Below are 24,948 nucleotides of genomic sequence, written 5' to 3'. Positions count from 1 at the left end.
CCTTTTCAATCAAGACTCTGAATCACTAAGTAGTTGGCATTAAACGCTGCTGAGCCCAACTTCCAAACGACTAAAGTCTTAAGTAAAAACAAATAAAATCACGGTCCTCTGCTTTTCGCTGACAGAAAAGTAAGATGTTACAGCTGACATCTGGAAAAAAGAATGACATCGAGACACCACTGGTATTTGGTCATGCGGCCACCATATCAGCAATAGATGTATGGGTTTCATAGCCCAATAACACCACCCTCCCTACAGCTCTCACGCCACGACTAAGCAGTCTCACAGCAATTCCCATGGCAGTGACACCACCACACTCACCCCCAGCTCAATGCACATCCTTCTGCCACCGCTGCGTATCTCCCCGTGCGCCCACGACCCTGTTCACCCGCCGTGACCCCCCGTAACCCCACTCTGACCCTTCCGTGACCCCCCTGTGACCCTTCCGTGACCCCTACCCTTGTGCCCTCCCCCCCCCCCACCGTGCAGCACGCCGAGCTACAACCTGGCGCCCAACCCCGACAAGCACTGGATCCTGCGCTACACGGGGCCCATGATGCCCATCCACATGGAGTTCACCAACCTCCTGCAGCGGCGGCGCCTGCAGACGCTCATGTCCGTGGACGACTCCGTGCAGCGCGTGAGCGAGCGAGCCAGACGGAGTCACGCAGGCGCGGGCGGGGCGATCGTGCGACTGAGACCGAGTCGTGCATGTGGAGAGCGGTAGTGTAGCGGTTAGCGCACTTCGCTATTAACCCGGAGGCCCGAGTTCGATTCCTGGTCACGGCCAACGCCAGTGACCATTATCTGAACCTGTTATGGGCCTCCATTAGGCCGACTCAGTCTCAAAATGAGTACCTGGTACAATGTGCAAACATCACCACAAGGGAGACAAAGGCGGCCGGGCATAGTGCTGGCCACCCACCCTCTCGTACGCTGTGCCAGCCTTCATAAGTGCTCGCTAACAGCACTTCCCTCCAAAGTCTGTAAAGGACATATTAGGGATCTTTGTCTTTGCTAACTGCACTTGCCCCAACAGCTTGTGAAGGCTACACGGCGGGGTGGGTCTTCTTTGTTTTTGTGTGAGCAGATTCTGGACACGCTGGAGGAGAGCGGCGAGCTGGACAACACGTTCGTCATCTACACGTCCGACCACGGCTACCACCTGGGCCAGTTCGGCCTCGTCAAGGGCAAGTCCATGCCCTACGAGTTCGACATCCGCGTGCCCTTCTACGTGCGGGGGCCCGGCGTCGCTCCGGGGTCCACGTACGTGCACTCGGCTCCGGGTTCCTCTCCCTCTCTCTCCGACTCGCGCACGCTCAACTTGGTCGCCTTGCTCACTCGATAGAGATAATGAATTGTTTTTGAACGAGTCGTCCTCCTGTACGTTGGAGGGGGGTGGGGGATGGGTGGGGGGGGGATGAGAGGGTGCATCTCGGAGCGCTTAAAAAAATAGGGATATCACACCCACCGCAATAACCGGGGTGACCCGCCTGACTCGAACCGTGAACCCCTGCAACAAGCGGCGACTGCACCACCGCCAGGTCGTGTCACCTGGGTGTTCTGCCCTTTGCTTTGGAGGCAGCGTTATTGATGAACGTGTTGAGTTTGTTACTTGCGCACGTGCGGCACTGCCATTGCAGCATTACTTAACCTGGTAATTTGATCACCTGGTCAACTGACAATTAAATGGCCTGATGACCTGGCCATGAGCTAGCGTAGTTGGACCCTTTACTTTCCCAGGAATATCTTACTAATACTATTTTTTCCGGAGGTTCCTACATTGGGATGTTTTGGCCAGTACCACTAGTGAATGTCTGACGTGTGGGAGCAAATTATAGTAACCGGTGATAGCGTACGGCATGCAGCATCGGTTACACTCAAAGCTCCGCACAGATAGGTTTGGGAATCTATTGCTTTCATTCCGTCTTCCAAGCCCACCTCACAGCCTGGCCGAAAAAAAAATTCACCCGTTGCCTAATTAGCGCCAGTCGCTCTCTCCTCATTTCTTCTTCTCTCCCTCTCTCTCCCCTCCTTCGTGGGCGGGCACGGGCCGCGACGCAGTCGTGACGCTCAAAGCAACGACCTCCTGGGTTCGATTCCTGCCTCGGGCGCCCGCCCCCCATTCTGGATTGGTTTCCTCCGGGTTCTCCAGCCTCCTCCCAGAGTTTAAAAATAAAAAATAAAGTAACTGATGTTTTTTTATTTAAAGCTTTCGTGACTGCAGGGATTCATATTCTTGGTTCTTTCGGTAAAGTCACGTAGAAGGGAAACAATAAAATAATAAAAATATAAAAAAATATAAAAATATAAAACATTAAATTATATTCTTAGCTATTTCGGTAAAGTCACGTTGAAGGGAAACAATAAAATTATAAAATATACATAAAACAATAACAATTCTCACGACGTTTCGACTATAACGCAAACGGTCGTCATCAGGTGTGAAAACCAACGACAAGAAACATTTGAAAGAAGTCGCGGTTTGCATTTATTTATAAACGGTGTTTGTGTTTATAAAACGTGACTTTATCGAAAGAGCTAAGAATATGAATTACTGCAGTCACGAAAGCTTTAAAGCAAAACAATAAATTGTTTTATATATTTATTATTTTATTGCTTCCCTTCTACGTGACTTTACCGAAAGAAACAAGAATATGACTGATATTTGCCAAACGTCCCCCAATGTTACAAAACGACATGCATATTACTCTAAAACTTGGCAGAATCCGCACCTCCGATTTCCTGCACCTCCCATTAACACGGTGGGCTACGTGCGGTGCGAAAAAAGTTCAAAACACATACAGGTCCCTCCTGGAACAGAGTATTGAGGCTTGGAGAGACTTTCCTGGGCGAGAAAACAAGCGTGTTAATACAATTCTCTCTCTCTCTCTCTCCCGTTCCCTCTGCTGTTCTTTTCGGTCTCAGACCACAGCTCGGGGCTCCTTCGGTCCCACCCGATTACCCCGGCAGCCGCGACGATCCCGCGGGTCCCGGCTCTGTTTTTACATTCGCGTTGTTGAAAATATGAATACAATTTTTTTCTTTCAAAATCGCCGAGCTCACCAGTCACAAGCAATTACTCGCCGCGCAATCGCCTCCAGGAGGGCGCAGGCGTCCCAGCGGCGCGGGTCACCCGCGCGCTGGGACGCCGGATCTCTCCCTCCCTCTCTCCCTCTCTGTCTCTGTCTCTCGTACCGCGGGTGACCTTTGCGTCCCGAGTCATTAGCGAGCGGCGGCGGCGGCGGGAAAGCAATGCTCAACGCCGGCCTCCCGATAAATCCGCGTGCAAATCGATGCACGGGGGCCACAAATCTGGGCCGCGCGAGCGACTCCGGTAATGAAATCAGCTGATCGGTCGCGCGGGCCCGGGCGCTCGGTCTGCACCGGGCCCTGACAAACATCGTTCTCTTCTCTTTGCAACGAGGAAGCGGAGGGGGGGGGGGTGGGTGGGTGGGTGGGTGGCCCTGGTTTATTTTACACAGATTGAAAAATGTCTCTCTCCATCTTCCCAAGGTTAATCTCGCACACCCAAGGCTGTCTCATTTCCAGCGTGATATTGATTTTCTTATATTTTTGGGGGTGGAACAGTTTTTCAATTTTTATATTTTCATCTTTTGGTTTCCTTTGCTTTAATCGATTCCATTCTTTTGTTTGGAAGTTTTAATGAATATATTCGTAGCTTTTTTTGTGGTTAATTTGGATTCATTCATTTTCTATGAATGTTTTTTTTTTTATAGAACGTGGAATATATTTTTGTTATGATTGCATGTGCGATTTGGAGCAATTAATTCCCCCTGGCAATGCCGTTAATTGTTACGATTCTGCTTCGTGACTCAAATGAAATGTTTTACATCGCGGTGAATGGTAACGCCTCCAGTGGCAGCGAGATTCACCATGAACCCATAACGTACAACATATACAAATCTCAAAACGCACGCGGTGCACAAATAACAACAGCAAAACCTCAACGCGTCCGTCAATACTTAGACAAGGGGGATTGGCAAATGTGTTGGGTTTTTGTGTCATCAAAAATTAATGAAGGGATGCGATGTTAATACATCGTGGAACAAAAGACTTTTGTTTTGGCTTTGTGATGTCACCCGTTATCATCCGAGACCAAACAACGCAATCAAATGTGTGACTGAGAAGGCAGCAGAGAGAGAGAGAGACGACTGAGCGGCTTAATTGCTTCGTGTGCGTGAGGTTTTCTCCGAACTCTCCGAGGCCAGACACTCTGGGCCAAACATCCCAATCCAGGACTCTCCTGCAAAGAGTCTTGAGTCTCAGTGAGGCCTTCCTGGAGAAACCGTTCGCGTTACTTTTTACGATATGAACACTTTGGAATTTCATAACTTAATAGAAAAAAAAATACGCGAATTTATATGGCTGTGCTGGAATGATCAGCACACTGGGACCTGTGTACCAGAGGTCGCCGGCACGATGTCCACCCACAGTGAATCGGCAGGTCGCGTGCGGTGGAGTAAAGCGTGGGTACTCCCAACTCTTTCAAGATACCTGGCGGGCGTAAAAGAGGAGGCCAAAAATATCATCTACCGGGGCTCGCTGGGGCTCCCTCTAATGCCAGCAGTGACGTGAGCGAGCAATTTCACGGCTGCGCCTTGAGCTACCTAACACAAATTGTTTCTCATTTGTGGGACATAGTAACTTTCCACAGCACGAATGTATTTTCTTCATATCTTGTTATTTTGAACTTTTCACGTTACGATAATTATTGTTCATCATAATAAATAATTAACTCTTCTCAAGCGCCTTTTTCACCCGGAGATAACAAGGCACTGTGCAAACAAACATCTCCCTTGTTGCCTTAATAGACTGTTGGGGCAAGTGATGTTAACGAGCACTGATGAAGGCCAGAACGGCACACGAGGGGGTGAGTGGCCAGCACAACGCCCGGCCGCCTTTGTCTCTCTAGTAGCGAAGTTTACACACCGCACCAGGTACTCATTTGAGGCTGAGCCTACCTAGGGGAGGTTCAGGACCGGTTCAGATAATCATCACTGGTGTTGCCCGTGAGCGGGAATAGAACTCGGGTAGCCGGGTTCGTAGCGCGTCGAGCCAACCACAACACTACCTCTCCCCAAACACACACAAACGCATGCTCACACCACGACAATCCAACCAAAAATCAAATGTTTCAAGAAATAGAAAAGGCCTTTAGAAAGAAGTTGCGTCTCGAGGCGCGGATTTGAATAAAACGAGGGGGGAGTCGGCAGAGAGAGCATCCAGTGGCAGTGAAGTCCACAGCCTGGGGGCACACAGATATTTTTTGAAAACAACACCTTTTTCTTTCTCCTGCGACCACCACCACCGGGGCGGTAAACTCTTTACGTGAACAAAACGTGGTTCCAGTTGCCTCGACCTTTCGCTAAACGATGGCGCTGGCTAGACGATGGCGGTGGCTAAACGATGTCAGTGGCTAGACGATGTCAGTGGCTAGACAATGTCAGTGGCTAGACGATGTCAGTGGCTAGACGATGTCAGTGGCTAAACGATGTCAGTGGCTAGACAATGTCAGTGGCTAGACGATGTCAGTGGCTAGACGATGTCAGTGGCTAGACGATGTCAGTGGCTAGACGATGTCAGTGGCTAAACGATGTCAGTGGCTAGACGATGTCAGTGGCTAAACGATGTCAGTGGCTAGACGATGTCAATGGCTAGACGATGTCAGTGGCTAGACGATGTCAGTGGCTAGACGATGTCAGTGGCTAAACGATGTCAGTGGCTAAACGATGTCAGTGGCTAGACGTTTTCAGTGGCTAGACGATGTCAGTGGCTAACAATGTCAGTGGCTAGACGTTTTCAGTGGCTAGACGATGTCAGTGGCTAAACGATGTCAGTGGCTAGACGATGTTAGTGGCTAAACGATGTCAGTGGCTAAACGATGTCAGTGGCTAGACGATGTCAGTGGCTAAAGGATGTCAGTGGCTAGACGATGTCAGTGGCTAAACGATGTCAGTGGCTAGACGATGTCAGTGGCTAAAGGATGTCAGTGGCTAGACGATGTCAGTGGCTAAACGATGTCAGTGGCTAGACGATGTCAGTGGCTAAACGATGTCAGTGGCTAAACGATGTCAGTGGCTAGACGTTGTCAGTGGCTAGACGATGTCAGTGGCTAGACGATGTCAGTGGCTAAACGATGTCAGTGGCTAAACGATGTCAGTGGCTAGACGTTTTCAGTGGCTAGACGATGTCAGTGGCTAACAATGTCAGTGGCTAGACGTTTTCAGTGGCTAGACGATGTCAGTGGCTAAACGATGTCAGTGGCTAGACGATGTTAGTGGCTAAACGATGTCAGTGGCTAAACGATGTCAGTGGCTAAACGATGTCAGTGGCTAGACGATGTCAGTGGCTAAAGGATGTCAGTGGCTAGACGATGTCAGTGGCTAAACGATGTCAGTGGCTAGACGATGTCAGTGGCTAAAGGATGTCAGTGGCTAGACGATGTCAGTGGCTAAACGATGTCAGTGGCTAAACGATGTCAGTGGCTAGACGATGTCAGTGGCTAGACGATGTCAGTGGCTAGCCAATGGCGGTGTCTCAGCGGCGGCGCGGTGGGGATTTCCACTGACCTCGCCAGGTGACCCCAATTTGTCCGCGGGATATCGCGAGAGAAGGGGATAGGTGGGGCGGCTGGGATTTAGCCATGCATCTTCTACCCATTTCACTCTTATCTTAATGAAAACGCCGGCAACCACCGACCGCGGGAAAAATTGCCGCCTCAAAAGAAGGTTCCTGTGGGAAAAAAAGGGTCTAATCTGCAAACGAAACTCTATTGAAACACGTTTATACAGGAAAGACAGATGAAGGGCACTGCAAATCCTTAGACGAACAGGACATAGAAAATGTGTATTAGGTGAAGGTAAAGGCAATGTCTTGTTCATGCCACTGCTAGCTGAAAGGGCCTCCACTAGGGGAAGCTCTAGAGAACCAGTCGAAAGGGGTGAACGTTGGCCTCCTCTTCCACGTTGTCCAGCCGTCTTGGAAGAGGCGGGAGTACCGACACTTGACCCCAGCACTCGCGACCTGCCGATCGACAAGCTGCTGTGTAGCCTACGACTGCTGCTGGGTGGACGGACGTGGAGGGGGGTGGGGAGGATTTAAGAAACCTGCACCATTGTTTCAACCGCCACGCACGGGAGATTGAATCAAATCGGCGACCTTTGATTTGCAAGTTCAGCGTACTGACCGCTACGCCGCGGCAGCCTCCCTTGTATGTGTGATGATCGACGTTCAATTGGCGTTCCGACGACGCTCGACGTGGCTTTTCCACCTAGCAGGGTGGGCCGCGGGAAGGTGGCCATCGAAGCCGCGGACCTCCAGTGACTCGTCGTGCACCGCGTGCGTGTGAACTAAACGTGTGCCTGGTGCGGTAGTGCGGCGGCTAGCGCTATGCCGCGCTACGAACCCGGCGCCCCGAGTTCGATTCCCGCTCACGGCCAACACCGGTGACGATTATCCGAACCGGTTCTGGGCCTCGCCTGGTGCTGCGTGCAAAGGCGGCCGGGCGTGGTGCCTGGTCGCCTACCTGGCCGCCTACCTGCGCCGTGCCGGCCTTCACAAGCGCTACTCGCCTACAGTCCATTAAAGGCTACACGGGGTGGGGGGGGGAATCCTCGTCCTTGCGCGTGCGTGAGCAGCGTCCCCCAGATTGCGCTCAACATCGACCTAGCGCCGACGATGCTGGACATGGCCGGCCTGGACATCCCCGGCGACATGGACGGACGCTCGCTGCTCAAGCTGCTGCGGCGCAGCGACCGCCCAAGCAACAGGTGGGCGCGCGCTCACACAGCGCACCACGTCGATCGGCGTTCAAAGGTCAAGCGTGCATGAAGGCGGCAAAATAGTAAGGCTCGGGGATTTGTTAAAACAGTGCAGAGGTCAAAGGTGGCCAACGTAGGCATACATGCATCTCGGCGGAGGAGAACAATAAAGTGGCCTCGCCATGTCCCACGTTCACTAAGCAGCTTGGGCCAGTCAATCAATCAATCCTTTCACGGCAAAACTGAGGCATCGCTGATTGTCCTACTTTCACGGGGTTGTCCTCTGGAGGAGCGAGTGAGAGGGAGGGTGGGTTGGCGGGCGGGCGGGTGAGCGAGATAGTGAATAAGCGAGAGGGTGGGTGGGTGAACCAGATAGTGGGTGAGCGAGCGAGAAGGTGGGTGGGCGAGCGTGCGAGAAGGTGGGCGGGCAAGTGTTTTGCTAATTGTCGCTGTGTTTTCTTTCCAGGTTCCGTTCTGTTGGTGCGAAAAAGCCGATCGTTTGGAGAGACTCATTCCTCGTTGAAAGAGGGTAAGTTCTGTGGGCTCCTGCTGGACTGCCCATGGGTTCAGACGGATCTTACCCTTAGCCTCCTTCAAGTTGTGAGCTGGAATGAATAAAGCGCAGCCCTACAATCGCTTGCGCATGCCACCGCTGGCAGATGAGCCTCCTCTAGTTTGGCCCACTCTTCCAATGCCGTTCAGATTTCTTGTAAGGGGTGGGAATACCCACACTTTACCCCACCACACGCCACCCGCTGTTCGGCTAACTGCGCCGTACCAAAGTTACGCCGCTGGGTGGAAAAAAGGCGGGAGATCGAATCGAAACCGGCGCGACCTCCTAGATTTGACGGGCGACGTTTGATTCCACGCTGCAACATCACAGTGAAACGCGTTTGCGCTCGGCGGGCTCCCAGTTCACCGTCATGAGTGGTCCCGTGCGTGCGCGTGTGGTGCGTGTGTGGTGTGTGTGTGGTGTGTGTATGTGTGGTACGTGTGTGGTGTGCGTGCGCGTGTGGTGCGCGTGTGGCGCGTGTGTGGTGTGTGTGGTGTGTGTGTGGTGTGTGTATGTGTGCTACGTGTGTGGTGTGTGTGTGGTGTGTGTATGTGTGGTACGTGTATGGTGTGCGTGGCACGTGTGTGTTGCCTGTGCGGTATGTTCGCGGTGGGTGCGCGGCGCGTGTGTGGTGTGTGTTGGTGCGTGTGTGTGGTGCGCGTGTGGTGCGTGTGTGGTGTGTGGTGTGCGTGGCGCGTGTGTGGTGCATGTGTGGTGCATGTGTGTGTTTGTGCGTGTGTGGTGCGTGTGTGGTGCGTGTGTGGTGTGTGTTTGTGCGTGTGTGTTGCGTGTGCTGTGCTTGTGGTACGTGTGTGGTGTGCGTGGCGCGTGCGTGTTGCCTGTGCGGTATGTTCGCGGTGCGTGCGCGGCGCATGTGTGGTGCATGTGTGGTGCATGTGTGGTGCATGTGTGTGTGTGGTGCGTGTGTGGTGTGTGTGTGGTGCGTGTGTGGTGTGTGTTTGTGCGTGTGTGGTGCGTGTGTGGTGCGTGTGTGTGTGTGGTGCGTGTGTGGTGTGTGTTTGTGCGTGTGTGTGTGGTGCGTGTATGTGTGGTGCATGTGTGTATGTGGTGCGTGTGTGGTGCATGTGTGGTGCCTGCATCCTCTGCTCCCATGCCACTGCAGCAAGATGCTGCGTAAGAAGGAGGAGGGCACCTCGCCAGCGACCAACCAGCTGCCCAAGGTGGAGCGTCTCAAGGAGGTGTGCTCGCGCTCCGAGTATCAGACCGCCTGCCAGCAGCCAGGACAGGTGAGTGCGTGTACGTTGGTGTATTCGCACGCACTGGAGCGAGCGCTCTTAGCGTGCACTACCCTCTGGAAACCCGGCGGCCCGAGTTCGATTCCCGCTCACGGGCAACACCAGTGACGATTATCTGAACCGGTCTTGGGCCTCCCCTAGGTCGACTCAGCCTCAAATGAGTACCTGGTGCGGTGTGTAAACATCGCCACTGGGGAGACAAAGGCGGCCGGGCGTGGTGCTGGCCATACATCCCCTCGTGTGCCGTGTCGGCCTTCATAGGTGCTCGCGAACAGCACTTGCCCCAAGTCTGTTATGGCTATACGGGGAATCTTTGTCTTTGTGTGTGTATAAAGCTGATCTCATCAACGAACATAAACCATCACGTAACAACTCCCCCTCACAGCGGCTTTTGGCTCACCATCGAACAAAAACAGTCACTTGCGTCCCGTTTTCAAATGTGCTTCTGCGGCCACCTGGAATGCTATGCACCTATAAATCATCTAGATTGAAAACTAATTTCTGTAGAACTGCTTGTGGCGCCTAGTTTGTTTTGAGCATGGTTGGCTATGTATTATTCCAAAAGAAGTTCAACTTAAATACACACAAAGCTAGAAGTGAGGCTCTGTAGGGGATAGCTCTAACTTACCTTCCCATGCTATGCCGCCAATAGTATATGTTCAATAACAAGTTTTGCACAGACTATGCCAGGTGGTAGTGACTGTGTGGGCAGTGTTTATGTTATATCACGGTTCTGAACCAGTAGTGGAAATTCAACATTCCTATGGCTGGGGTGAGTCTCAGGATAGGAACACCACTGTTGACTTCCCGCTGTCCTGGTGATGACATTTTAATTATAGCTTAGCGGTACTGATTTTCTGAACCTCACTACCATTGTGAGTTGAGCTCACACGGTCTTCCAATGGCAAGCCACGCGCTCTAACCACTGCACCGCTCTGGCAGAGGAGATGTAATGAAGAGGTCATGTTGATGTTTGTCTCAAGCAGGAAGGGCGAGTGGAAATACAGAATATTTGTATTGGCTGCCAGAGCCCATTAGAATCGGAGCACGCTTCAAAGTTGAACGGTGGATAATGAGGTGATTTAATCGAAAACACATTGCAATTAGCGGAGTACGTTTTAAAACTCGATATTCAATTGGAGCGTGTGTGCGTGTGAACGGCACTCCGCCTAACCTCGGGCAGGCCCCCGTGTTGGCTGCGACGTCGACGAGCCGCCCCTTGTCGCGACGTACGAGGGCACGCACACGCGCGCACGCTGTACGACTCATCACCCCTCAAATTAAATCAAACGTCCCCGCGGCGCCGATAATCAAACGCCGCCCCCTCTTCTCCTACCGCTGCGGTCTCGTTGGATATAAGCGTCCATCTCGACCATCGTCGCATAATTTTTTAACCGTTCATTAAATCCTCCCCCCCTCCCCTTGCGAGGTCGATCGCGGTGTCCTTAGCGCCGGTCCCCCACGCGCTCGGGGGGGGTCATTTCGGACAGAAGCCAGAATTAAGTGACCCACATAGATTTGTAGCTGCCTCCATAATTACATCTGCTTGTCCTAGCGTGACTGCTGATGCCGCCCGGATCTATTCCAATCACGTGCCCTCGTCACCTTAGTTTGTCATTTTTTGACAAGCGCCTTTCCGCTCATTAACGCACTACAGCATTGCCCTCATGCCGTTAATGTGTCGCATATGTTGCCCCATGATGCATTGCCAATCATCGGTGGCGCATGCTTTCAATTTGTAATTTAGCGCCTTTGAGTTTGGCTTTTGTGGGTCATGAAGAGACGCCCGTCTGTCCACAGGGCAGTGAGCTGCCTACCAAAGCAGTGCAGCAAGTAGGTTGCTGACTTATCTGCGAGAAGTTTAAACACGTTCCCCCGTGCACCTGTGGATTTTTCCCGGGCGCTCTGGTTTCCTTCCACACGAAGCAACACAATTTAAAATAAATTGGTTAAATATCCGATGAAAAACCTTCCTGAAATTTGGTCTCAAGTCTTGCTGAAACCTTCCTGGGTAAATCCAGAAAATATGTTTTTTTTAAATCGCATCTCACATCTCCACTCTGGCGACAAATGAACTGGAAGACCACCCATCGCATCCACATAATAATTCTCACCGCATAAATAATTCGGTATCGGTCCAGCTTACATGGCCACATGAAAACAATGCCTTTTATTTACCCAGGGTTAGGCCAGGCAGGTCCTGCATTGGGATGTTTGGCTGTGGCCGGTGCTATTAATGAGCGCGTCACAAAGCGGGAGGAAACCGGAGTACCTGGAGAAAACCCACTCGTAAGAGAGGGGAAGACCCTCCGATTAGCACAGTTGGCTACGTACGGTGCGAAATAAGTTCAACATTCATACAACACCCAAAACTCCTGCACAGACAGATTCAATACACTGCTGGACTGCCACCTCCAAGCCACCTCACAGCCCAAACCTACACCAGCCGATATTCCTAGGCATTATATTCAAGTACGAACCAGGCTCGGTCCTGATTCATAAATTATTTTTGGGTCAGGCCATGTAATGATCTGGGACAAAATCTGTGTCAAAAGATCCCCCACCCCTTCACCACCACCGCCCGCTGACACGGCAAAACACATTTAATTGTCACGTGGTGTGCAAGCGTTTAATAAAACGCCGGTTACAGTATTATTGTTTCACCTCCCGGAAACCAGAAACGTCGTTATCTTAATTGCTACATTTTGTCGTGAGAATTACAGTCATAATCTGCCCGCCCTTTAACTGCCGGCCGCGTGTGACAACCTGATGTGTTCGAACTCTGTCGGGCGGTGGAGGGTCTTTGAACACAAATTTATCCAGGTCTTTACGTGTCCCGACCCAAAAGCGAATTAAGAATCCTGTCACTGTCTGCGACACAACCCCCACCACGCTTCGGCTCAGCGTCTGCGACATACGACGAGGTGAGGCGCAATGCGTCGAGATTTTTAGTGGCGGTGGCGAAAGCGGCCGTCTGGCTTCGCCGCGCCGCGCTCTCGTGCAACCCAGACGAGCCGAAACGAATGCAAACTCCGTTTGATGTGACAACGGAAGCCCCCCCCCCCCCCAACCTCTCAATGGGTGACTCGAGCAGCTTGGAAGGGTCACATTGGCACGAGCCCCGAATTTAGATTTCCACCAGCCCCGGCAAAATAATAGGGCCTGACGCGGTTAGCGCGTCCTAATGGGAGACGTGCCGACTCAGTGGCGGTAACAGCCGGCCGCATCTGCGCTCGTGTTTCGCCCTGCAAATCTTCACTGTCGCTCACGCGATTAACTTAACCGACTTCGGGGGAGTGCTTACGCGTTGTCTGTGTGTGTCTTTGCGGCTGCACCTTAACAGGATAGTGGATTTTAATAGTTGTGGATATTATGGAAATTACTCAAATCACCCCCTCCCCCCCGCCTCCACCCGCCACAGCGGATGCTTGCGAACTTACGATTTTGGATATTTTAAAATATATATTTTGTTGATAATATCATTGATCCAGAACTCGCTGTGAGGTAGCGGGAGGGTTAATTAGCACTCGTGCTTAGTTTAGCACCTAATGAGATTACTACCTTTATCGCTTTTGGCAGTCGAATAGCACTCGTTGTAATAAGGGATACGGAGCCAGAGCCAGGCCAGGTAGCTCTTTTGAGCTCACACCACGTCAGCACTCTGAACCGGCACCATTGAGCTGAAAACCTGGGTTTTAATCTGGGTTTCAGCAGCCCGAGATTAAACCGGTCGCATATTATGACTGCACACACGCAAAAACACGCATTGTCGTAAATTATGTTCGTAATTCTACGTAATTTATTCCAGCTTTGTGAATTCAAACTTTGGCTGCGATGTGATAGACATGCGACGAAACACTCCGTGCAAGGCTTCTAAAAGCTGCGTGTCTAAGTGTTGATGGATAAAAAAAAAGATCTATTGCAGGGGGAAGGAGATACACTGCTCGCTGTGGAAGTTCCCTAAACAGAAATGTCTCCTTCTGACAACACGATGCCGATAACACAATTTCAATATCTTAGAGAGAAATGTGTTGATAGCAAAGGTACAGGCGCTGCCCTGCAAATGCTTGCTCACTCCACTGTTGGCAGAAGCGCCTCCATCAGAGCCAGCTCTGGACGGCCCCTCTTGAGGGTGTTTGGGCATGCTCTCTGATGCTGGCCATACCTCGTGCAAAAGGTGGGAATCCCCCACATTTTAACCCCACCCACACACGACCTGCCAACCGTACGCGGTGAACCCATTTATACTTCTGGGTCGACAAAGGTGGCATGGGGAATTCCGTAAACCTGCCTATCGTTTCAACTGCCGCTCCGGGAGGTCGAACTGGCGACCTCTGGAATGCAAGTCCAGTGCCCTAGTGACCATTACAGCCATGTCAGCGGCCTCCAGTGACTGTTGCGGTGCACGTGAGTCCATTAAATGGGGCGTAAACGAATACGAAATAACACGCGCGTGATTCAATCCCCGTATCGTCGGCTTAAGAATCAACATCAATCGATGATTCGATCTGCCGCTTAAAGCCCGAACACGCTGTGCTCAACGAGCGGTTAACTGCTACACATACGCTCAAGTGGGGGGGGGGGGGGGACGGGCATAACGCGTGCATGAACGACCACATTGTCCGATGTTTGCCCACAGACGTTGTGAAATGGCCCGTGGAACGTCCCACGAGAGAAGGTCATTGTAGTGTCGTGGAGTGTCGACGGCCATCGCGTTCCTCTGCCAAACGTCTTCCCAACAAGGGTGTCTTCGTAAACCGCACATGGGAGCGAATACATCTGGTCGCCCTGGAAGTCTGATTTTGAAACTAGGGCGCAGCGAATATAAAATCAGAAGCACGCACGAAACATTTTAACTTTTTTTCCGCACACTCTCCGGAGAAACTATGTGGCATTTGCACGGGGCCTGGCGCCATGAATGTATGTATTCACCACGTTAGACATGAGTGCAGCTCACAGAGATTCTTTGTGCGGGACGGGGTTTTGCTTCATTCGTCGGCGTGGAAGGTCAGATTTGGTACGGGGATTCGTAAACAACTTTCTTTCCAAGAGCAGAGCGAAGACACGGTGCAGGTACAGCTGTGATGAACCTGTGGTCAAAGATAAACTCTAACCGGCCCATTACCCAGCATGTCGAGTGTCATTGCCCACCATGCCAAGCGCATGTATTTGAATGTACACTTTTAGTGATCGGTTGTGCAACCCAAAGCCTGATCGCTCTCAAGATCGCGAGACTTTAACATCGCCTGCGACTGCTTTGTCCACATCTTAGTGAGAAGTTACGCAGAAAGGGCGTGGCTAAATTGTGTGGCCACGCCCTTTACAGCAGAGCCCCCGCCTCCTATCTGGGTATCTCCACCCCACCCCCGACCTCCGACCCCTCGCCCCCACATCAGGATTCAAACAACCAATCATAACGAGCAAATGTGCACCTGATGAAATACATCGCTACAAATCACCAAGAAGATCGCTTGAAAGTCTCTTTCTACTGCGCCTCTGATTTACCCCCGATTAGCACGGCTGGCTACGTACGGTGCGAAAGAAGTTCAACATGCGCTCAACCGGTCGGCTGAACTGCTCGCCACCGGTTGCCGAGACATCCACGCTTAAGCAATCCTCCAGCACGCGACCGCGTTGCGGGCGTTGGGCAAACCCGTAAGCGTGCACCAAACTATCAGGGCGACCGTTCTCTTTGTGCGCACGTGGCCGGCAGGAGTGGCACTGCGCGGAGGACGCCGTGGGCCACCTGCGCCTCCACAAGTGCCGCAGCTCGTTCCCGGGCCCCGAGCTGCCCGGCGCTCGCCCCCCTCTCCCGCACGGAGCGCTGTCCTCCCGGCGGTCTCGCAAGCTGCCCCGGCACGCCGGCACGCTGCCGCAGCCGTGGTGCGTGTGCCCCGACGACGACGGCGACGGCGGCGACGACGGCGGCGGCGGCGGCGGCACGAGGGGCGCCGGCGGGGAGCCGGACGACGTCTTCGGTCGCGGAAACGCGGCGAGGTTCGGCAAAGCGCTCGGACGGAAGCACAAGAAGCGACATCCTCCTGCTGCTGTCCAGGGCGCGGGGAACTCTCTCCGTGAGTTGCCTCCCCCACCCCACCCCACCTCACCCACCCACCTCGACCTTCCCCAACCTGCATTGTGCGTCTGTGGCCCTGCTGAGTCAGGGAACGCTCGTAAGGGGGGTTGTTTGGTGACGCTGCGTCGTCGGCAGCGGTGCACGAGCACGGGTGACAAAAACGAATCGGCGACAACGCTGCCTTCGAAATAAAAAGTGAAAGCACATAACGGGCAGGGTTTCGGGCAATGGCCTTTCTTCACAGCGCACACAGAGAGGACCCTCTGTGTGTCTTCTGAAAAAGGGCCATTGTCCGAAACGTCGCCTATTATATACTTTATCTTCATAAGGGAGGGAGCGAGCACAGGTGATGAGCAGCCGGTCCGTTTGCTCGCTGCGATGTTGAATCCTTGCCTGCCAGCGTTGGCTGTTTTGCAAGGGCTCCATAAACTATCCGCTATCTCAACGTCTGCTCTGGCATCTGCTGGTCGCTCTCGGCAGTACATCATTTGGCACGCAGCCCGCTCGTTAGGCTTATCAGCGATTCACGAGCTCGGTGATGAATAACCGACACTCGCTGCTGACAAATTGTGCGTGTAAGCATTAATTATAATTTATTTTATCGATTAATATTCTTATTAGTTACATCTCATGAGAATGAGATGCTAATGTTGCCTTTAGGCTAATGGTACGAATATGACTGAACAAAGGAGACAATGAAGGAGACGACAATATGAGATGAGACGGGACGGAATTAAATTGATTCCTGGCACCAGATTGGGACAATGCATTGAATCGTGGGGTAGGTGAACTCTGACCTGGACATACTTACTAATTCATGAACCCGTCTCTGGTCCAGCATAGTCGTGCAATTAATCCCAGGTGGATTAAAACAAAAACGGTTAGGCCTATAACATGGCCGGGTGACTCAGAATTCAGAGTGCTGAGCTGGCACTGCTGATCCTAGATTTAAATCTGGCAGCCATGAGTCGATGGTATGATACCAGTATGAAAAAATAAACCATCGGAATTTGTTGTTTCAAATGTGTCTAAATGCCGCCTCTAAAAAAAATGTAATCTCGGTTTGACTATCGTGGGACAAACGTTACTCGCAGAGTGGGTGGGAAAGTGCTGCCCCCTAGTGCTGTCGCCTGATGAAGCTAGTTGTAATTACTGGCGAAACGTCGTACTCAGATTGTAAATGTTGTGGCGCTCTCCAACACACCGGCGTGCTGTATTAGTAATGAATTGGCATGTTCTGTTTACGTGACAGACTTTACTAATTGGCTGTGTTGGGTGGTGGCGGGTTTAACGAAACATTTTAAATTTCCGCGATTTAACCCAAAAACAAAAACTGTATTATGGATCTCAAGAGGTAGTTCTGTGATGGCTGCTTCCTCAGGCCATTCTCGCACATGAAGGATTCCGTTTCTTTGCGAGAGATCCCAATGGATTATTTTTCACGTGACGTGATGCTGATCGCGCAATCGGGATCCAAGTGGAATGAAATATTAGGCATCGTGAGCTGTACGGCCGTCGCACACACATACGCACAGAGGGCGTGAGCAGAGCCTTGTTGTGTGTGTGTGCGTTCCTTCCCCAGCAGACTGTTGGGGCAAGTGCTGCTAGCGAGTAGCACCTATGAGGACGGCATGGCGTACGAGGGGTTAGGTGGCCAGCACCATGCCCGGCCACCTTTGTCTCCCCCGTGGCGATGTTTATACACCGCACCGGGGTACTCATGTGAGGCTGAGTCGACCTAGCCGAGGCCCATGGCCAGTGCACTGGTGTTGCCCGTGAGCGGGAATCGAACTCGAGTCACCGGGTTCATAGCGCAGCGCGCTAACCGCTGCACCACCGCTCCCCCCGCCCTTCCCCACCCCCCCCTAGGGCTGAAGTCGCGGTTGAGCCGCGGCCGAGCCCTCCGCTCCGTCTCGCTGGACGTGGTGGCCCAAGCTGACGAGCCGGCCCCGGCGTTTCCCACCGGGGTCAACGCTACGGATTCCCCCACGGCCGCCCCCAGCACGGCCGCCCCCCTCGCGACCGTGGGCCCCCCCGCGGAGCCCAGCAGTCCCACGGCCACCGCCTCCAACCGTCCGGCCGCAAGCAGCTCAACGATGGAACGTCCCGTCCTGGATCATCGGTACAACGACCCCGAGGCGATGATGAGCGAGGGCGATGGCGAACGCGAGCAAGATGATCGCGACGATGGCGCTGGCGACGATGATGTTGTTGGTGACGAAGATGAAGAAGATCAAGGCAATGATGACATCTTCGACCTGATCTTCGAGGAGGATGCTAAGCGAGGTTGGTGACGTCGCACGGGCAACTTTCTAACGTACAAAAAAAAACCACCAGAACAATTGTGGTTTGCAAAACGATTGTGCTGAATTATTCAGGTACTGAAGTATGCGTGCATGCATCTGTGTAGGCGTGTGTGTGGGATGGGGAGAGGAAGTGTCGTTCTTAGCACACTGCACTATGAACCTGGCGATCCGCGTTTGAGTCTCGCTCACGCCCAATAACAGTCACTATTTTTTGAACCGCTCCTGAGCCTATCCTAGGTCGACTCATCCTCAAATGAGTACCTGGTGCGGTGCGTAAACATCGCCACTGGGGAGACAAAGGCGGCTTGGGCGTGGTTCTGGCCATCCCCGCTCTCGTGTGCCGCGCCGGCCTTCATTGGTGCTTGTGAACGGCACTTGCCCCAAACGTCTGCTAAGGCTATACGGGGGATATTTGTCTTTGTTGTAGGCGTGTGCGCGCGCGTCTATGGTCCATTGCCATGTAGGGACCAGTAATGTAGTGGTCGGGACACACTGCGCTACGAGCCTCACGACAAGAGTTCAAATCCCCCTTACGGCTCAAGTTAGCGACGACTATTTGCACTGGTCCTGGGCCTCACCTAGGTCAACTGAGCCTTAAATAAGTACTCAGTGCGATGCACACACATCAGCACCGGGGAGACAAATGCAAACAGGTGTGGTGCTGCCCACGTCACCCACTCCTGCACCATGCCGGCTTTAATAGGTGCCCGCTAACAGCACCTGCGCCAATTTATATCTGGAGAGGTTCGCTAACATTGATTTCCCCTACTGTCTTCATGACGACAATGGGGAAGTTTAATTTTGCTTGTGTGTGTGTGTTGTGGAGCGTCGGTGTCCTGGTGACGCGCTGCGCCGTGACCGCACGGTCCTGAGTTCGATTTGCGGCCGTGGATTTAGGGGCGACCCAGCACCCTGTGCTGGGTCTCCCCTAAGTCGACTTAGGGGTGTCAAGAGTAGCAATTGGGACTGTGTGGGAGACAATCACGGTGGGGGTAACATTGGCCAGGAGATGGCAACATGCAAACGCTCATTAATTGGCTGAAAACACCATAATAGTTAGAGGACCCACAGAGCTTTGGGGGGGGGGGGTGGGAATTAAGTGCCAGGTCACCACGTGACTGTTGCTGCCTTCCCCACTCGTCTGTAGTTCCTCCTCGTGCCTCTGAGTCATCCTCTGTCTCCCTTCGAGAGCGAGGGAACGCTGTGCGACGGTGCGTTACAAGTTAAAATGATATTGTCTTAACATAAACACAGCTAATGAGACAGCCGTATTTGCGCTGGTAGCTTTAACGGGTGCTCCCTGACAACCCTTGCCCACAGCAGCTGTTTATATCGATATAATTAAACATGTTTCTGTTCATCGTCATCACCGCCATCGTACTACGACGGTTGTTTTAAAATATGTTTGTCTGCCATTCCATTTTGAACTCAAGAACCCAAATTGTTCTTGGCGCGTGAGTTTGGCTGCTCGCGAGCGTTTTCCACGCTCCTCTGTCTCCCCCCCCCCCTCCTGCTTGTGTCGCAGCCCTGAGTGGAAACGAGATGGAGAAGGGCACCGAGGCCCTGTCACAAGGCACCAACGAAGGCGACCAACGACCACCTATCGCCACGGCAACACCCACTGCCCTGGCCCTGAGGCCCAACCTCACAAGGGTCACGCACAGGTTGCAGCCTCCGACCTTTCACCCCACGGTGGTCACCAGAAAGTCATGTCGTGACCTCTAATCTTTGCCGCTCATGATCGCCTCCCAGGGCTGTGGGTAGAGGATGTTTGGCTCATGAATTCCACCTTCTTCTTTGGTTCTTTCGGTAAAGTCACGTAGAATGAGAATAAAATAATAAATTGATAAAATAAAATAACAATAATATTCTCACGACGTTTCGGCCACAACACAAACGTGACTTTACCGAAAGAACCAAAGAAGATGAATCATTGCAGTCACGAAAGCTTTAAATCGAGAATTCCACCTTGGCAACGGGTCTCATTTTTAGCAACGCTTTGGATATCAAAGCCGCAGTTTTATTTTTCTTTAGCAGAACACGGTGGCTCTTTTTTAATGATAAAACAAATTTGTGTTTGTGCTTTTTTCGTCTGTAGTTTGTAATTGTATACGTGTTACATCAAAGCTATAAAAAAAAAAAATTTCACGTTTTGATTCACAAGATCAGAATCTATTTGTCGGGCAGACTTTCTACTGATCATGCAGCTCACAGATTATATATTTGTTTTAAACGCTCAACATGGTTACAAAATTAGACTGAGCACAAAGGTGTGACTTTAAAGTCCCTTACTGGACAGCTCGGGGCATCAACTGACAACACGGTGGGAACGTTTTCAATAGCGAACAATTTAAAACACACTTGACGAATATTTTCATCATAAAGTAAAACAAAATAAACCAACATCACGAAAATACACCCAACTGATCTCAGCACCCGGAGGTTAGATCCAGCCTGAAGTTCACAAATGTCACATCCTGAATAATTGATGCAAAGTGGCCACGTGTGGTATTTTATTTTAAAAGGTCTCTTCATGCCCTTTGAGGCAGGAGTCCGGGTTGTTCAGGAGGCAGCATCTAACGCAGTTCAAGGCCATTGATCCCCCCCCGAAAGGGTTCCCTGGTGGTCACCAGTTTGGAAATGTTGCAGATTTTAACAGACTACTCGCAACTATTCTATGCGCAGCAAACATCAAGTCCGCAATACGGGCATTGTATTTATTAATAGGTGCGTTCATTCATACCACATTTCAGTCGGCCTTCGGAAGGCTCTTTGATGGGGGAACAAATGGTTTGAGCACGAGGAAAATTAACCCACACTGCCTTTATCCAGCAAGGGATTGAGAACAATCTCCAAATAGTGACAAGCATTACTTCAATATATATTTATAATAGCTTTACTCGCCGGCTTCGCCCGGGACTTGGATTCACCACGCCCGGCCGCCTTTGTCACCCCAGTGGCGATGTTCACACACCACACGAGTTACTCGCTTGAGGCTGAGTCGACCTAGGGGAGGCCCAGGACCGGTTCAAATAATCGTCACCGGCGGTAGCCGTGAGCGGGAATCGAACTCGGGTTGCCGGGTTCGTAGCGCAGCGCGCTAACCACTACACTACCGGTCCCCCCACACACACACGCGCGTGCGCGTCCACAGGTACACATACACGCGCTTGCTGCAGACACACACAACTTCCAGGGTGCGTACGGCAGTAAACGACTGAAATAATAAAGCAATGCTGCTCGAAGAACGGTGTAGACCTGCAACACATTTGTATGGCAATACAAATGTGGGGGGGGGGGATGCGTGACGTCAGCAGTCATGGTGTACAGTCTGAAAAGTACCCACACGTCAAATTTAAAGTTTGTTGCATGTCGGGAAGTACGCTAAACATTTCGAACAGACACACACATTCACAAATTTCCCTTTTACATATATAGATAGACTACGAATATTAACGTTTGCATCTGCAAACTTTGCATAATCCTTGCCCAGCTCTGTGATTTTCATACGAGACTTAAAAACTGGACGCTCCGTCTCTCGACGTGACGCCGATAGCGCAGTCGGAGTGGACTTGCTTGAAGAGGCTTGCTTGAAGAGACGAAATTGACGAGACACTCTTGGTCGCGTAACGTCCGCCCGCCCACCCGCGTGCGTGCTAGTCACGTGTGCGTATGCTTGTGGGGAGCGGTAAGAGCATCGCGGTCAGCGCGCTGCGCTACGAACCTGGCAACTCGGGCCAGTCCTGGGCCTCCCCTAGGTCTTCTCAGCCTCAAATGAGTACCTGGTGCGATGTTTAAACATCGCCACTAGAGAGACAAAGGCGGCCGAGCGTGGTGCTTACCACCCAACTTCTCTTGTGTGCCATGCCGGCCTTTAGTCCGTTAAGGCTATATGGGGGAATCTTTGTTTTTTTTTTATGCCACCGTAGGTGCTTCTTTCTTCTCAACCGAACGGTTCACTGCGACGAGGAGGTGTACCAGTCTGTCCGCGCATGGAAGGACCACCGTCACTTTGTGGACCGGCAGGTGCGTGCCCCCCTCATCAGCTGCTCATTTTAGGTCTGAGTCGACCTCGGGAGAGGGCCCTGATAAGTTTCAGATTTTATTTCCACCCTCCCCCCCCCTCCAGAATATATTCCAGTTGTGCTCCAGGGGCGTCAAGTCCCATTGATACTCGGGCAGCTAGCAGTGCATCAACCCTGCATTGAGAGGCCTCTTTATCCCCAGCTAGGAGGCACACCTTTTAAATTCCCCCACGCATGTGGCCTCAGACTCACACTCAGACTTTATTGTCTGAGCATTACAGCGTGGGAATGTGCAAACTAACAAGAGCAACAACAACAACAAAGTTGTTTAGACCAGGGGTCCCCAACCCCTGGACCGCGGACCGGTACCGGTCCGTGGCCTGTTAGGAACCGGGCCGCACAGCAGCAGGAGGTGAGAGCGGTGGGCGAGCGAGCGAAGCTTCATCATCATCTGTATTGACAGATGAAGCTTCATCAGCATCTGTATTTACAGCCGCTCCCCATCGCTCGCATTACCGTCTGAGCTCTGCCTCCTGTCAGATCAGCGGCGGCGGCATTAGATTCTCATAGGAGCGCGAACCCTACTGTCAACTGCGTATGCGAGGGGTCTAGGGTTGCGCGCTCCTTATGAGAAGTCAGAATCCGACACTTATTTTAGTCCGCGCGTGGCCCGCCCATTATTTTATTTACCACTCCCGTCCGGGCTTGTTTCCCGCACTGCGCACTTGTCTCAGTCACAGTGTTGGTAAGCCCACAAGCTAACCCCGAGCCAAAATGAGTAAAAACACAAACGTCGCTGGAGAGCTTCTTTGAAAAGGGGGAAAGACCCAATGATGACCCCCCACCCCCCCCCTCCCCCCCCCCTCGGTCTGTGAAAAAATTGTCTTCCACAAAACCGGTCCCTGGTGCCAAAAATGCCGGCAGGACCTAGGTTTGAACCCAGAATATCAGTGGTGGCAGCTGAGTGCCCTCACCCCATGATCCACTCCACCAGCTGACGTGCACTGTATTGTAATAGCATGAAGAGTCATTGATGGAGATGGGTCTAACATCCCAATGCAGGACTACAGAGCTTGTGCAAATGTTCATAGCGACGGCTCCGGCTCCTTCCCCATTGTCCGTGGTGAAAACTGCACGCGTCACAAAATTTGGCTCATTTTGAGATTCGATTTGGGTGAACGACGCCGTGTAAAAATAATCATAATTATTAAATGTAAGTAATAATGTTTGGATGAGCAAATCCCTCTCTCTCTGCAGATTGAGTCCTTGCAGGATAAGATCAAGTTCCTGCGGGAGGTGAGAGGTCACCTGAAGAAGAAACGCCCGGACGTGTGCGACTGTGGGAAGAAAAGGTATCCCTTCACCTTTGTGCTCTGTCACGTCCTGAGTTACCACGGTATTCTGCGGGATTATAAGACCCTCCGGAAAGTAAGATGCTCCCCCGAACGTTGGGGTCATTTAAAAAAAAAATTCAGAAAATACGACGTCCCTGGAATGCGGGAAACAATATTGTAAAATATGAAGTTAAGAAATTGAGTGCACGTTAGGGTACGGTACCATTGAGATCCATCTTCCGAAAGATGATTACAATCGCGCTACTTTACATTGGGGAGAGATGTTTTCCCCGAAGATCATTCTGAACGGCTGGTGGTGACTTCTATCCCCTAGGTGGGTGGTCAGGTATCACTTATGGACAGCCGTCTTCTGGACAATGATTCTGAACAACTAGATTAAAACACGTCCGCAGGAAGACAATGCACTCTTCCAAATTTCCATATAAAATGCACCCCCCAACTTGTGACTTGAAATACAGAGGGAAAAAGTGCATCTTATTATCTGGAGAATACGGTATGACTAGTCCAGGCTCAAGGCCTTCCTATTCTGGGTGCCACGGTGGTGAGATGTTAACTACCTCGCTCGGTATGCAGGATGCCGTTAGAGTGTTTGGCTGCTATACATTCCACCTGATAAGCCACTTCATCGGGGAATCATTTGTGGCCAGGTCGCTTCTGAAAAAGAGCTTTAGAGCTCAGTGGGCCTCACTCTCATCTATCGAGTAATTTTATCGGCACTCCCTTTCGCCTCTGTGATGCGTATGTCCTAAACTTCGTATTGCATCTTAAGATGTAGTTGCTTATAGATGCTCCATGAATCTAAGTTGTATCATACATTGTTGTGATTTTCCGGGCCTGTGCACGCACACACAAACAAAACCACCACGATAACTTATTATTTTGTTACTTATTTATGAATTTGTCCAAGGAAAGCCTCATTGAGTATCTTAAGACTATATCCTTACGCAGGTTCTGCATTAATATGTTTGTTCAGTTCCTTTCATAAGGAGGTTATTTAGTGTGAGAGAAAACCTAACTATTGAGATAAAATTCCTACGTGTACGCAGAGATAATGTTCAAACATCCACAAATTTTGCCAAAAAAAGATACTTGCACGTTACTTAATTGGAAAAACCAACATCTACTCGCAGACTAATGCCCACTCTCAGGCCGGTGCTGTGTTCACCTTGCGCCGCACAGAGACAACTGCCCTAGGCTAAAATAAACCTGCGCCGCGAGACGTTTAGTTACATTTTTTGGGCGCGGTATAAATCCGAGTTGTTGTTGTTTACTGGCTCCCACGTGATTCTACTGCCATCTCCTGGCCACCTCGCAGCCCGGCGGGCGAGTTTGTGACTTCGAGCAAACCTACACGCGATCCACCAATCCTCTCTTTCTCTCTCTCCCGCTTGCGGCGGCAGCGGCAAGGGAGTGTGGAGCGCGGAGCAGCGCAAGAAGGCGCTGCGCGAGGAGCGGCGCCGGCAAAAGGAGGAGAAGCGCCTGCGAAAGAAGAAGCACCGCAAGGGAGAGGCGTGCAGCTTCCCGGGCCTCACCTGCTTCACCCACGACAACGACCACTGGCAGACGCCGCCGTACTGGACGCGTGCGTTCACG

General features: G+C 51.7%; 2 protein-coding genes across 6 annotated transcripts in view; both read left to right on the top strand.

Moving 5' to 3' along the window:
• The window catches only part of LOC116945217 (extracellular sulfatase Sulf-2-like), a 155,262-nt gene that overhangs the window by 117,461 nt on the left and 12,853 nt on the right, over positions 1-24,948 (top strand). For 4 of the 5 annotated variants that reach the window (XM_032959510.2, XM_032959511.2, XM_032959512.2 and 1 more), the window contains 11 exons: positions 490-640; positions 1,091-1,266; positions 7,662-7,793; positions 8,251-8,313; positions 9,461-9,584; positions 15,307-15,667; positions 17,539-17,955; positions 19,501-19,639; positions 21,905-22,001; positions 23,258-23,352; positions 24,756-24,937. In XM_032959510.2, the coding sequence (XP_032815401.2) occupies positions 490-640; positions 1,091-1,266; positions 7,662-7,793; positions 8,251-8,313; positions 9,461-9,584; positions 15,307-15,667; positions 17,539-17,955; positions 19,501-19,639; positions 21,905-22,001; positions 23,258-23,352; positions 24,756-24,937 (1,937 nt within the window). Of the gene's footprint in view, positions 1-489; positions 641-1,090; positions 1,267-7,661; positions 7,794-8,250; positions 8,318-9,460; positions 9,585-15,306; positions 15,668-17,538; positions 17,956-19,500; positions 19,640-21,904; positions 22,002-23,257; positions 23,353-24,755; positions 24,938-24,948 lie in introns of those variants that run through there. The other variant, XM_076068977.1, reaches the window with a different exon arrangement.
• Positions 1-24,948, top strand: part of LOC116945221 (extracellular sulfatase Sulf-1-like) — a 371,767-nt gene that overhangs the window by 336,785 nt on the left and 10,034 nt on the right. The gene's annotated exons all lie outside the window — the stretch shown is intronic.

Source organism: Petromyzon marinus, chromosome 23 (assembly GCF_048934315.1).
Source record: "Petromyzon marinus isolate PM22_M1 ecotype Great Lakes invasive population chromosome 23, UKy_Petmar_22M1.pri1.0, whole genome shotgun sequence".
Classification (NCBI taxonomy): Eukaryota; Metazoa; Chordata; class Hyperoartia; order Petromyzontiformes; family Petromyzontidae; genus Petromyzon; species Petromyzon marinus.
Note: the sequence above shows the minus strand (reverse complement) of the source record. Positions and strands in the feature narration are given on the sequence as shown.